The sequence below is a fragment of the Trichomycterus rosablanca genome, chromosome 9, assembly GCF_030014385.1.
Source record: "Trichomycterus rosablanca isolate fTriRos1 chromosome 9, fTriRos1.hap1, whole genome shotgun sequence".
NCBI classification, from domain to species: domain Eukaryota; kingdom Metazoa; phylum Chordata; class Actinopteri; order Siluriformes; family Trichomycteridae; genus Trichomycterus; species Trichomycterus rosablanca.
Genome location: NC_085996.1, coordinates 24198833 through 24211800, shown reverse-complemented (window position 1 = coordinate 24211800; position 12968 = coordinate 24198833). Strand labels below are relative to the sequence as shown.

The 12968-nt window shown below is 40.3% G+C and overlaps 1 protein-coding gene across 2 annotated transcripts in view; it reads left to right on the top strand.

The window, feature by feature from the left end:
* ipo13b (importin 13b) overlaps positions 1 to 12968 on the top strand; it is a 56268-nt gene that overhangs the window by 1537 nt on the left and 41763 nt on the right. For both annotated transcript variants that reach the window (XM_063002134.1, XM_063002135.1), the window contains exons 2-3: positions 7617 to 7742; positions 11270 to 11880. In XM_063002134.1, coding sequence (XP_062858204.1) covers positions 7617 to 7742; positions 11270 to 11880 — 737 coding nt within the window. The remainder of the gene's footprint in view (positions 1 to 7616; positions 7743 to 11269; positions 11881 to 12968) is intronic.

Genomic DNA, 12968 nt, shown 5'->3' with positions numbered 1-12968 from the left:
TTCTCATGAATTGACATCATTAAAAAACCAAGCACAGATGTCCCAAATTCAGTACCTTTTCTCGACCTCACCTAGAAAAAGTGTACCCCTATGGCGGTTGTTGATTATTAATTTATTAATGTTTTTATTCATCTCAAACCAAAACTTTTTAAAAAGTCTACATATGGCGTTGAGGTGGTTTAACTGTCTAATACTCTAGCCCACCACCACTGTGCTATCGACCGGACGTGCGCTCACATAGACATACTGTATGTGTCCACAGAGTATACATTTAGGCTGAGGGATGCTTGAAGGGGTTTCTCTTTACTGCTGAAATTGTGACCTCTGTTGACTGGTTGAGGTGTGTGCACTGAGATGTTAAGTAATGGAAAATAGTGAGTGACTCTTCATGCACTATAATGTCCTCTGTGTTAACTTAACTCTGGCAAGTGTAAAAAATGGTTGGCAACTGTGTTATGCACTGCCCTTCTTCAGCTCAGGGTAGGGGTGAAGGAAAGTTACTGGGTAATTGGATACAACTAGATTGGGAGAAAAAGAGAAAATGTGTACATAGAATCTTAAAATAAGTAGACATACAGTGGTGCTTGAAAGTTTAAGACAAAATATTCTTGGTTCTTTATTTATTCAGAAAAAAGTCCAATATTATACATCTGTGAGTCCTTACTTTCAGTATTTGGTGTGACCCCCAGCAATATCTGCAACTAAACGGTAATGTAACTAAATTATACCAGCATGTTGGCTTGAAGGAACTTTAGCACATTCTTCCATACAGAACAGCTTTTACTTTAGGATGTTAGTGGGTTTCCTCACATGAGCCGCTCGCTTTTGATCGTTCCACAACATTTCTATATGGTAGGTATTTTAAAACATTAGTGTAGTTATTAAAAGAGGATGAACAGAGCTTTACCCTTATACAGGGATATGATGCAAAATATTCTCATCATCTTTGTAAAAATTTTTTAATAATGATAATAATAAAGTTACGTACAGGTCCAGAGTTTGACATGCATTGAGATTCCATGCTGACACAAAACAACTTCCCTGTTTGAAACTGTAATGTGTATTAGTTTTGTCACTGATTATTTTAATTATATAAATGCTTAAAAGGTTTTCCTCTTGAGATTAGGCTTGTGCATGCACACTGAGGCTGGGTCAGATTGTGTTTCAAACTGGTGTTTATTCTTTGTACAAACTCTAGCTGTGTTCTCAATTAGAATCAAGCGTCAGTTGTTGAAAATGAATTAGAATTATATTTTTAAGCAACAACATAACCATACAATGAATTCTTTGTTGTCAGTTAACCGGTTAATCACTGACTTTCCTACATCTTTGTGCATGCATCAATTTTTTCTGTCCATTCCTGTGCACACCAGAAGCAAACCTGACAGTGTTTTAGTCAATGTGTCAGATTTGGTTTCGCTATGCTTAAGTGATGCACTCTGCTTTGGTTAGGATTCAGGTAGGCTAGACTGGCCTGTCAGTGCAAGGGGTTTGCTGTTCTCACTTTTTCCTCCATCATTGTATTCACATTTATGCTATGACCCCATTCCAAGACATCAATTAGCAATTTGCAGTTGGCTAATCTTGCCAAAAGGTCTTAAATGCTAGCGGTCTATGTCTAGTGACAGGCTTAATTGTTCCAGTCTTTTTTCTGACTGTAAGCAACAACAAAAGAGAAATATGATGACAGCACAAGAGTGGTTTAATTCTGTTTATCAGACCAGACCTGATATATACAGTAGAATGGCTTTTTAAAGGCTGTCTTACTCATAAAGTGCTTAATGTTTGAGCAATCTTTTGAATTATTTACTGTTTGAATGTGCTGGCTTTTGCTTTAATGGAGCAGAGTTACATTTTGGCGCATAGATTTTCTGCTGTTGAAACCATCCTCTCTTACTTGTTTTTTTCATCGATAGTCTTGTTTCACATAGTCAGTTATTTGCTCACTTTTCTCTCTTCTTTCTCTACAGTTTTACAAAGACTTTTGTTTGCCATTGTGTAGCTCTGTATCTGTAGTTCGGAAGGTTGTATTGTGTATTGTTCGACAAGATGTGATGCTTATGCGACGTGGCTGGTAGTGAAGGGTCAGATGCAGTACAGTTCAGACATTAATCTTTCAGTAGCACCACTAGATGCTGGATAAGTGAATCTACAGTCACCTTCACAATTATTGGCAGATGAGTAAAAAGGTTTTAAGAAATGAACCTTTAGCTATTGTTTAACCATTTGCTTTTTGTAGCCATTTTCTGACTTCTGACTTTTTGAATCATGTTCTCTTGTCTTTCTGATGTTTAAGAATGACAAAGTTTTTGACCTCTGTGTGACCTTATGCATATACCCCAGTGAAACAGAAACAGTGAATCATGGGTTACTGCTTGAATGTTACTAGACATTCTGAAGGAACACAACAAACACAGTAAATCCTTTTAAATGTTGAAAAATTCTTACAAACACGAGTACACACGAAAAGAGATATTAACAATTTCATGAGACATCATTTCATGGCAGTATATAAAGGTATATATTTGCTGAATGTTTTAGATAGCAAGGTTGCTTTATTTCACCTCCAAGTAGACTTGCATAGAAATGGTTATAAGCAAAATATGTTAAAATAAAGTTGCTTAATCTTGATACAAAAAGCATGCACACACACACACACAATTTTTTCGGTGGATTTTCCTCCCTTTATCTCCCCATATAGTCATTTTCACTTCCCTATTGTGAATGTGCTGACATTTATATGATCCCCAATCTAATCAAGGAGAGCCTGATTACCACACGCCTCCTCCAACTCATGTCCAATATGTGGTTGCTTGTTATCACCTGCCAGTGTTGGGTTCCCACACAGAGAGCCGTATCGTGTACAGAGAGCCAAGCTAAGCTTCATGTGATGCCTCCCCCCACTCGGTCGGTTATCAGTGTAAAGATTTTGATAAAATTTTCATACTTAACCATACCTGTATATTAAAGCAATAAGCCACGAGAGACTGTGCGATACTGCGATTTTATCACGGGGAAGGTTGTTTTGGCATGACGCGAAGTGCTAAAACGTCTTTCCCCGTGATAAAATCATAGCAGTAACGCACGGTCTCGAGTGGCTTATTGCTTTTATTAAACGGCGGTCAACATAAAATATAATAAAATACAACAATGTTCAATTTATAAATGTTTTTATTTACAAAAACACTTACAAAAAGCATTCTTCCACGACCCCAGGTAGTTCGTTAACAGTGTTGCTAGGCAACATGAGGGCGAACATAACATTCACTTTTTCTTTTCAGTGGCGTATTAATATGGAATGATGTGAGGTGGTCATAGGTGTGCGTTTATCAGGGATTATACAAGTTAGTTCCGACCTTACAATCTGATTGGTTGAGAAGCGTTCTAACTGTGCTGATATTCGTGATAACAGCACGGCCTTTTCACACCACAACTGTATTACTCTGCTGACGCGTTGCCAGTAACGACAAGCTTCATGCACACACGCGCACATGCAGGCGACAGACTTTTTTCCCTATCGCGTTTTGAATCCGTTATCTGATATACAATCTAGCGCACTGTGTAGGGAACATAACCAATTGTCTAATTCACTATCTAGTGCACTATGTAGTGAACATAAATCCGTTATCTGATATACAATCTAGTGCACTGTCTAGGGAACATAAATCAATTGTCTAATTCACTATCTAGTGCACTATGTGGGGAACATAAATCCGTGATCTGATATATAATCTAGTGCACTGTCTAGGGAACATAAATCAATTGTCTAATTCACTATCTAGTGCACTATGTGGGGAACATAAATCCGTGATCTGATACACAATCTAGTGCACTATGTAGGGAACATTAATGTGTTTGTAACGCGAACAGTTAGCTTAATAGCCCAGTTAGCAGCTCATAAAAGTTCTGTTATCACCCATAATCCTTTGGTGTGTGTGAGAGGTTTTTTTATTTCTTTTTTTTCCCTTCGGAGGTTCTTGCCTTTTTCTTCTTGTTGTTCTTACCTCCCTGAAATGAGTTTTTGCAACTTGGGATGTCTGCTTTGTAGAGTTAAACTTTATATTCGTTGTGGAACTACTTTTTGGCGGAAGGTATTGTCAATATTAAAGCACATTTATTATGAAATTCAGGGCTTCTTTGATTTATTTTCTTTCTTTATTTTGTAAAAACTGTTGTATAAAAGCAATAGAACACGAGAGGGAGTGTGTTATCGCGAGTAACATCACGGCTGTGATGATCTACGACACTCGCCTTCGACTCGTGCCTGCGACCGAATCACAGCCGTGATGTTATTCGCGATAACACACTCCCTCTCGTGTTCTATTGCTTAATTTTACAACGGCTTCGAACGCTGCTTAGCCAATCAGATTTTAGGACCGGAACTATCCGTTTTATAAATTCATACATTTACATAAGTGAGCATACATTACTGTAATGCATTAAATTAACTGTAAAACAATAATGGGGGGCTTTGCATATATTTAAACTGTCATTCACATTCCAATTCACAACTGCTGTAACTGAAACATCTGATCTTAATACTTGAGAATAGTGAGCAAATACTGGCTATATAGTCTGTCATCTGCAGTCAATACACAAAATGTATTCTTTTAGAATTAGTAGTTCACACATAATCAGTCTGGCTTCTGCGATAATATATTTCCAGTTTAAATGTTATATAAATCTTCCAGCCGTAAATTAAGCTAGCCCACTAACACTAGGATCAAGGGTTCAAATACCCAGAGTTTCAGTCGGCCAGTCGGGCACCTTCATGACTGGCGATGTATAAGGGGTGGTTGGCGGTTGGGCTGGCCGAGGTCCCAAGATGGATTGGTGCCCTGTCCGGGCTATGTTACTTCATTGTGCCCAGTGATTTCAGGTTAGACTGAACCCACCACAACCCTGACCAGGATAAAGCGGTGGTAAAACATGAAAATGAAAATGAATGACTATATGAATATTCTTTATTGAAAGGTTCTGTTGCTGCTTTATGGAAGTAACATGGATTTTGTTGAGAGAAAACAGCAAAATGTGGTGTATGAATGAACCTCTTTACCTTTGCTGAGTCAGTCGAGGCTCAAGCTTTACTAATTGCATCCTGTGTTGGGAGTTGGTAGTCCCTAGCAACTGTTTGTTTGTTTTTGAACTGACAGTATAAAACAGTCTAACAAATTCACTATGATTTTATTTATAATATCTTTATTGCTTCACCCATTGTCAGTTCAATATAGGTTTTAATTCAAAACATAACATACCATAACATAACATACAGGGTTTAAGTCCCCAGCTGTGCTATTGGCCCATTGGGTGTCTACGTACAGACATGATTGCCCATATGTAAGAGGGGGACTGGCTGAGGCATGATTATAGGTTGGCATCTTGTCTGGGCTCTGCTATTGCATTGCACCCAGTGAATTGAGGGATGACAGACCCACCATGACTCTGATCGGGATAAAGCAGTGGCGAAATCTGAAAATATAAAAAAAAAACACTTATTTCAAAGTACGGGCAGCACAGTGTCTCAGTGGGTAGCACTATCGCCTCACAACAAGAAGGTCCTGGGTTCGATCCCCAGGTGGGGTGATCCGGATCCTTTCTGTGTGGAGTTTGCATGTTCTCACCGTGTCTCTGTGGGTTTCCTCTGGGAGCGTTCAAAGGCTCAGTCCTAAATCACTGTTTCCTTTAGTGCACCCTCAGCAAACTGCTGTTTGCTCTGCTCATTACTTGCAGTGAATTTGTGATTAAGGTCAAATGGTGTACAGTGAATTCAGGATGCAGAACAATTGAAGTTGTGGGAGGATTTCTGGCCAAGGCTTAACGTTTCCATCATCCCAGAGATCCCTGCTGGTATACTTCGGATCTGATTGAAACAAGAGATTGGCTTCTAATGTATTTAGGGATCGCAGCTGCTCAATTTGGTTCACATGCCTGATTTGACACTATTTTCATAGCCCTTCACGACGCAACCCTCCTTATTGTTGTACTGCAGCTTTATGTCACTGTTGGAATTATGTTTTGGATGTATTTGAGTAAGTAAATCCAATATACATTAGAGCGAACTGCAGTTAATGTATGGTCATTATTTATTGCTGCATTGTTGTTCCCTCATCACATATTCATTCCTACATGCAAGAATGAAAGGTTAAGCAAGTGTTACAAATGCCATTTTTATGTCAGCCTTACACCCTGAGAAGTGCATTTAATCACTATAACCATGCACTGTCTGAATACTCTGCTTTTCTGAATGCCAAAAATGCGTCACCTTACACTGGCTTAAATTATTAGTTAAATTTGTGCATTCGAAGCCATGTCACTTGAAAAGAACGTGGTTCTCTGCTGTCTGACTTTACCATCTGATTTTAGGAAACAATAAAAAATGCTTGTTTATGCATAAACCCTGGACAGGAGTGTTAGGGGATAGTGTAGCAAATGGACAGTCCATCGACTGTGCTCTCCAGGGGGAGATGCCATGATTAATGGCTGTAAGACCAGAATGAAACACAAGGACACAGTGAGTCATTGCCAGCATCTCAATCTTTCTCTCGCTCTCTCTCATACACACGTCACTGTGAGACTTGACTGGGGTGTGTTTACTTCAGCCAGTGCCAGTGATCAGCACAGATTGACGTGAAAGTCGTGCAAGGCGGAGCTTGTCGAAATTTGGGGTTGTCATGGTAACAGCTGTACAGCTGCCAGAGGTGATATGCTTAATAAAATATTAATAACCTAAATTAATACATTATAGAAAACTGTAATCATGATAAACCTGGGTCCTCAGTGTCGCATCAGCAATTTACGCTAGTCCACTAATGCTGGGATCCAGGATTTCAATCCCCAGTTGTGGACATATATGGACGAAACTGACACTATGTGAGTGTCTGAATGGATTGGCGTCCTGTCCGGGATGTGTTACTACACTGCGACTGTTGACAGTTGAGCCACTAACCGACTAATCCATCCAATGTGTTTGCTTTGTGGTTATCACCAGTGAATGACTGGATCTGCAGAGCTGCAGTTTGTCTTGTTTTTTCTGTATCCATGTGATACTCCCTGTATCCTCTGATCCTCTGTTTTCTTACATCTTATAAAAGCATCCAGTGGATGAAGTAGCTGCTCTAAATTGGCCGTGTGTGAGTGAGGGAATGGGTGAGTGTGGTACCCTGCAATGGATTGATGTTGTGTTCAGACTGTATTCCTGCTTTTGGTCGAAGCGTTGAGCCCACAGCATCCCTGATCAGGATGTTGGTTTTTTACTTCTACAAACACAAATGTTTAACAAGGAGTTTATTGGGGGCTAATTTCTTGGTAAACTATCAGTATCTCTGCCAACTAACACCATCTCTCTCTCTCTCTCTCTCTCTCTCTCTCTCTCTCTCTCTCTCTCTCTCTCTCTCTCTCTCTCTCATATAGCACAGACTGAGCTCAGCTCTCACTGTCATCAGATATTAAAGCTGGCATCATATTAGAGCTTTACAATTGCTTTGTTTTTGTGCTAGTGCTCGGCTCTCCATTTCAGTGATAACTCAGTCTAATGTAGTCTGTTTAATTAACCATGTGTCGAGTCTAATTTGTGTTTTCTCACAGTATCTGAATTTCTTTATTCCTGTCTTTTCCAGGCTCTACACCAGCTGTATTATGACCCGAACATTGAGAATAAGAACCTGGCTCAGAAATGGCTAATGCAAGCTCAGATCTCTCCTCAGGCCTGGCAGTTTTGCTGGGCTCTGCTCAGTCCAGACAAGGTTAGTGTTAGTGTACCTTTTTGTTCTCTTAAACTTGTTTTTATTTGCTCAGCACTTGTCGCACTGAGTATTTGTTTCTTTGCTTTGGGTTTTTATGCCTGCACATTTTATTAGTTTACATTTACATTTTCAGCATTTAGCAGACGCTTTTATCCAAAGCGACTTACACAATGAGCTGAACATGATGAGCAATTGAGGGTTAAGGGCCTTGCTCAGGGACCCAACAGTGGCAACTTGGTGGTGGCGGGGCTTGAACCGGCAACCTTCTGTTTACTAGTCCAGTACCTTCACCACTGAGCTATCACTGGCCCTAAGTTGCAACCTAAATAGCATTGTTTGTTTTAGCATTGCGCTGCTGCTTGCACAACCCCCAGTCTAATTAAGAAGAGCTGGATCATTACACGCCTCCTTTGACACATGTCCAATTTGTGGTAATTTCTTATCACCTTCCAGTGTTCCCACACAGATCCATATCATGTACAGACAGCCATGCTAAGCTCCATGTGACTCCTCCCCCTACTTGCACAGGTGACCAGTCCTGGAGGTCCCATATTGCAGTGACAGCAGAAAAAGCCACCCATTAGACCTCCCCTCCATCAAACACGGCCAATTGTGTTTGTGTGGACGCCCGGCCAGGTCGCTGGCTCTACTGAATTTTTAACTCGTGAGTTCAGACACTCCACAGTTGTGCTAGCGTGTTAGACCCATGTGCCACTCAAGCGACCTCTATACAAATTTGTAAACATTTGACACTGTGGCTCTTTTAAAGCAGCAGCATTCAAATTCTGCATACATGCATAAACCTGGCTTACATTGTGTACATCATTAAATGACTTAGAACAATTTGGCCCATCTGGATAGGTTAACATTTTATATTATTTTAGTGGTTGCTAGTCTTCAGAGGCAGCGTTGTTAGTGTTGAATCAGCCCTAACCAATCCTTGCTCAAAAAGATCTAAGCCTTTTTTGTTCTCGGTAACTCGCGTAGGATGCCATAAAATGCTGTCTATGTAGAGAGCTCACTAGGTTTTCAGACAGACCCATAGCCTAGCCTAGGGCTGGGTGATATATCGAGATTTTATAAAATATCGATATATTTTCATACGCGATATAAGATAAGACAATATCGTCTATATCGATATAGATGTTGTGTTCCAATTAGATCCGACAGTTCGTCTTTCTCTTCTCCCAGTTAGTCTCTCGCCCCGCCCGCCCCACCGCCAATTCTTTCTGCCCTCAGAACATATTTCTGTAAGTAAAACTCCCATGATAGCATGGAGACGGTGGAGGAGCTGCTTAGTAAAAAGAATAATAATGGCTCAATTATTTGGAGATGGTTCGGATTCAGTGGTGGAGAAGTTTCAGATGAACAGCAGAATAATGTATTCTGTAGAGAATGCCAAAAACAAGTCCAGACAAAAGGTTCCAGCTCCGTGTACCTTTGGTCATTCGTTTTTCACTTCAAATCCCAAAGTTGAAAAACAAGAAAACGAGTCGTTATTCGTTTTAAAAACCAATATTGGAAAACGGAAATACATACAAGCGCATGCACACGCTGACATGCACGTATTTACTTCATATATAAACAGTGTAAATCAAGCACAAGTGTTATAAACAGTAATAATAACATAACGGTGCATCTCCTGTTGTTCTGACTCTTGTGTTTGTATATGTGATGTGCATGTATAGATATTTGCTATATCTGTAAAAAACATTATGGGGAGTGATTTCTGTACTGGATGTTGTACGTGGTCGTGGTAGTTTATACTGGATGATCGCCCGACGTCCGAGACTCATTTATTTATTTATCTTCTATTATAGTATTTCTTGTTCTTGGCCAAGAACAACCAAAAATTAAGAAACAACCAAAAATTAATAAAATTGCATGAACTAACTCTGTAGTAAACAAGGAGCAAACAGCAATTAAACAACTAATGAAGCTGTTAAATAATAATAAAGTGCATGAAGCAGAACGCTGATTAAAATGCATGAAATGTTGTAATAGTTACACAGTAACATAAACGATTAGTTCTGCCTGTATTACAGAACTGAGTTCTATACAGTAAAAGAAAATATTAATGTAAATGTTGTGGCGACATATACATAAAATAATGTATAAAGTCCAAACATGTGAGGGGGGTTTAACGAGAACACTACATTTAATGTCACACAAGCTCAGTGCAAAACAACAGAAGAACGTTCGTGAAGGAACGTTCGGGGGGAACGTTGGGGGAACATTCGTGAATGAACGTTGAGGAAACGTTGAGGGAACGTTCGTGTGGAACCCAAGTGTTCCCTCAACAATTCACCCAACCATTCCCAACAATCTAGCCAAAAATTCCCTCAACTGTTGAGAAAACGTTTGAGTGGATTTTTGAAAAAACTTTTACATTACACGACAGGAGATACCTTAGAAACAACTTTCTTTTTCTTAGAATAGCTCTTTTTTTTTTTTTAAGTAAAAATAGTTCTTGTTTGAAGCTTCCCCAGCATGAATTTTAATAAAAGTGCTTGTAAAAACTTTGGAACATGTAGCTTTGTCTCAGAAGTGTCTTTTTGTTATTACCTTATGGGATAAAAAAAAAATATCGAGATATATATCGTATATCACCGTTCAGCGAAAAAATATCGAGATATTATTTTTGATCCATATCGCCCAGCCCTAGCCTAGCCTCTAGGTGGTGCACTTGATGATGTGCTTTCAGTGCCGGACCGAAGCCTGAATAAAGGTTGCGTCAGGAAGAGCACCCGGCGTAAAAACTGTTCCATGTCAGGTATGCAGACCAGATTTACTATTGCGACCCCTATTATATGTATGGGAGCAGTCAAAAGAAAACATAAAAGGTAAAACATGAAAAAGATAAAATAAAACAGAAAATGAATCCTTTATTCGAAACTCTGCTTTAGTGTTATTTACAATGCAGTTTACACTTGGTTTTACACCTGTCTTCCTACTGACTGACTTCTCATGTAACCTCCGCTATAGCAAACCTTACAGGAACTGATTTGATCTGCTTATGAAGCCTCTCTTTACAGGGGCTCAGATCAAAGTTACCTGCATGATGGAATTTCTGACTCCTGCGATTGATCTCAGGTTATGAGCTTAAATGTGGGATGTAGGGTTCCATCAGGAGGGTTCCATCAGAAAGTGCATCCGTAATAAAAATGGCCAAATCAGGTGTGCAGATCAGAATGATCAACTATGGGATCCACTGTGACTTTATTATTATAATATTATAAATGAAAAAACAGTTTTTGTCCAGTTTAGAATCTCTGAATGCAGCTTGTAACCAAAGCTGGCGTATGTTTACTGAGGTCAGGTTGTGTGGAATTCTGCTCTTAATATCAAAATCATATTTTTCTGCATGCTTTAGTCATCTATTTACTGAATCTTGTGACCGATTTTGGTTGATGGAAACGTGATCAAGAAAAAGGGCGTTGAGCGGAAAGCCCCAAATTCTTATCTGCAACAATGATGGGATTGATTTTAGATAGGTCTAATTTTTTCTTTGCTTCATTTTTTCTCAGGTTGCAGAGATTCAGTACTTTGGTGCCAGTGCCCTGCACACCAAGATCTCACGCTACTGGAGTGACATTCCTGCTGAGCAGTACAACACCCTAAAGTCACAGCTCTTCTCCCAGATTGCACTCTTTGCTTCCGGCTCCAAAATTGTGCTGACACGGTTGTGTGTGGCGCTGGCTTCACTTGCGCTCAACACCATGCCCGATGCGTGGCCTGGTGCAGTGTCTGAAATGGTGCGTATCTTCCAGGAAGAAGGGGGCACTGTAGATAGCCGTGCCCGCTGCCTGGCACTGCTTGAACTTCTCACTGTACTGCCTGAGGAGTTCCAGACCAGCAGGTTGCCACAGTACCGCCGGGGGCAGGTCCGAGGTGCACTGGGGCAAGAGTGGGCATCGGTGTATCCACTGCTCCAACAGCTACTCCGCCAGGCTGACTCGCCGGCTCCGGTTAAAGCCCGTGCTCTTAAGTGCCTGTCCACCTGGGCAACGCTGGACGTGCCGCTCAGCGAGAGTGAATGTCTGTTAGAGGCCGGTTTCGCAGCACTTGGTGATCCTGAACTGTTTGATGCAGCTGTAGAGGCCATTGTTAATGCCATCTCACAACCTGACTCTCAAAGGTGAGCGAACACACATGAATATAGCGTTTGTCTCTCCTGGCAATTAGCCTAGATCAGAGGTGGGCAATTGAATTTTCCAAGGGGCCACGTAAGAAACTGAGATTGTTGTGGAGGGCCAATAGGGTGAACTTAATTGTGCTCATTATTAATTGTATCTCTTTATAAAGCAGTACATTGTACAGGTTTTGGTAAGCTGTTACTGTTATGAGTGGATGTATAAATGTATGATGACACAAAGCACAGGAGACATGCAGTTTCAGCTGGCAAGGTGTTAGACTGCATCTCAAACAGCACACTATGTATTATAAACCACTCAATCAGTAAACTTACTATTGGTGGAAAAGTAATTTAGCACCCTGTTTAGTAGATAGTGTGGTATTTGGAACACAGTGACTTCCTTGCTCCATGTGTGCTTATATATTAAATCAAGAAAATGCTTCTACTTTTTTTAACTGCTCCTGTGAGGGGTCGCCACATTCCCCCTCAAAATGCCTTGGTATTTGTGTGACGTGATTATGCCGTTCAGATGGTAAAGAATCCAGTTCCTGTCGTAGAAAAACATCCCTACATCTTCACTGACCCACTTTCGTACTAGACAAAGGTTCATGTGCACTGTGATTATTAATAATGCAAAATTAAAAACATACACACTACCCTAGCTTTTACTGTTGATTGTGCAGTGAGGCAAAAAGGAGATGAGCGAAACAGTGGTGTGATATTTTAGGAATGGGTCTGATAGAGTGGAAAACCTGCATCGACCAAGACATATTGGTACTTGCGTCTTCAGATTTGTGTATTTGTGAAAATATTTGTCAGGCTGAATGAAACCTGTATGTTTGGTTAAAGGAAGGTTGGTATTAATAAGTGGACAGCACACAACTGGAATTAGTAGTTGTTGATTGTGCAATATTGTTTTGAAGACTAAGAATTAGTGGTGTTATTAGCCTGGAGGCATGAAAACATAACAGAGCAGAAACAGACACAGCACAGGACAAAGAGAAAGAACCCAGAGCCACCGGTTGAGAGAAGAGAGAGGTTGGGAGACGGGGAAATATGTGTAGGAAGTGATGGCTGGTGGCTGGTTTTCT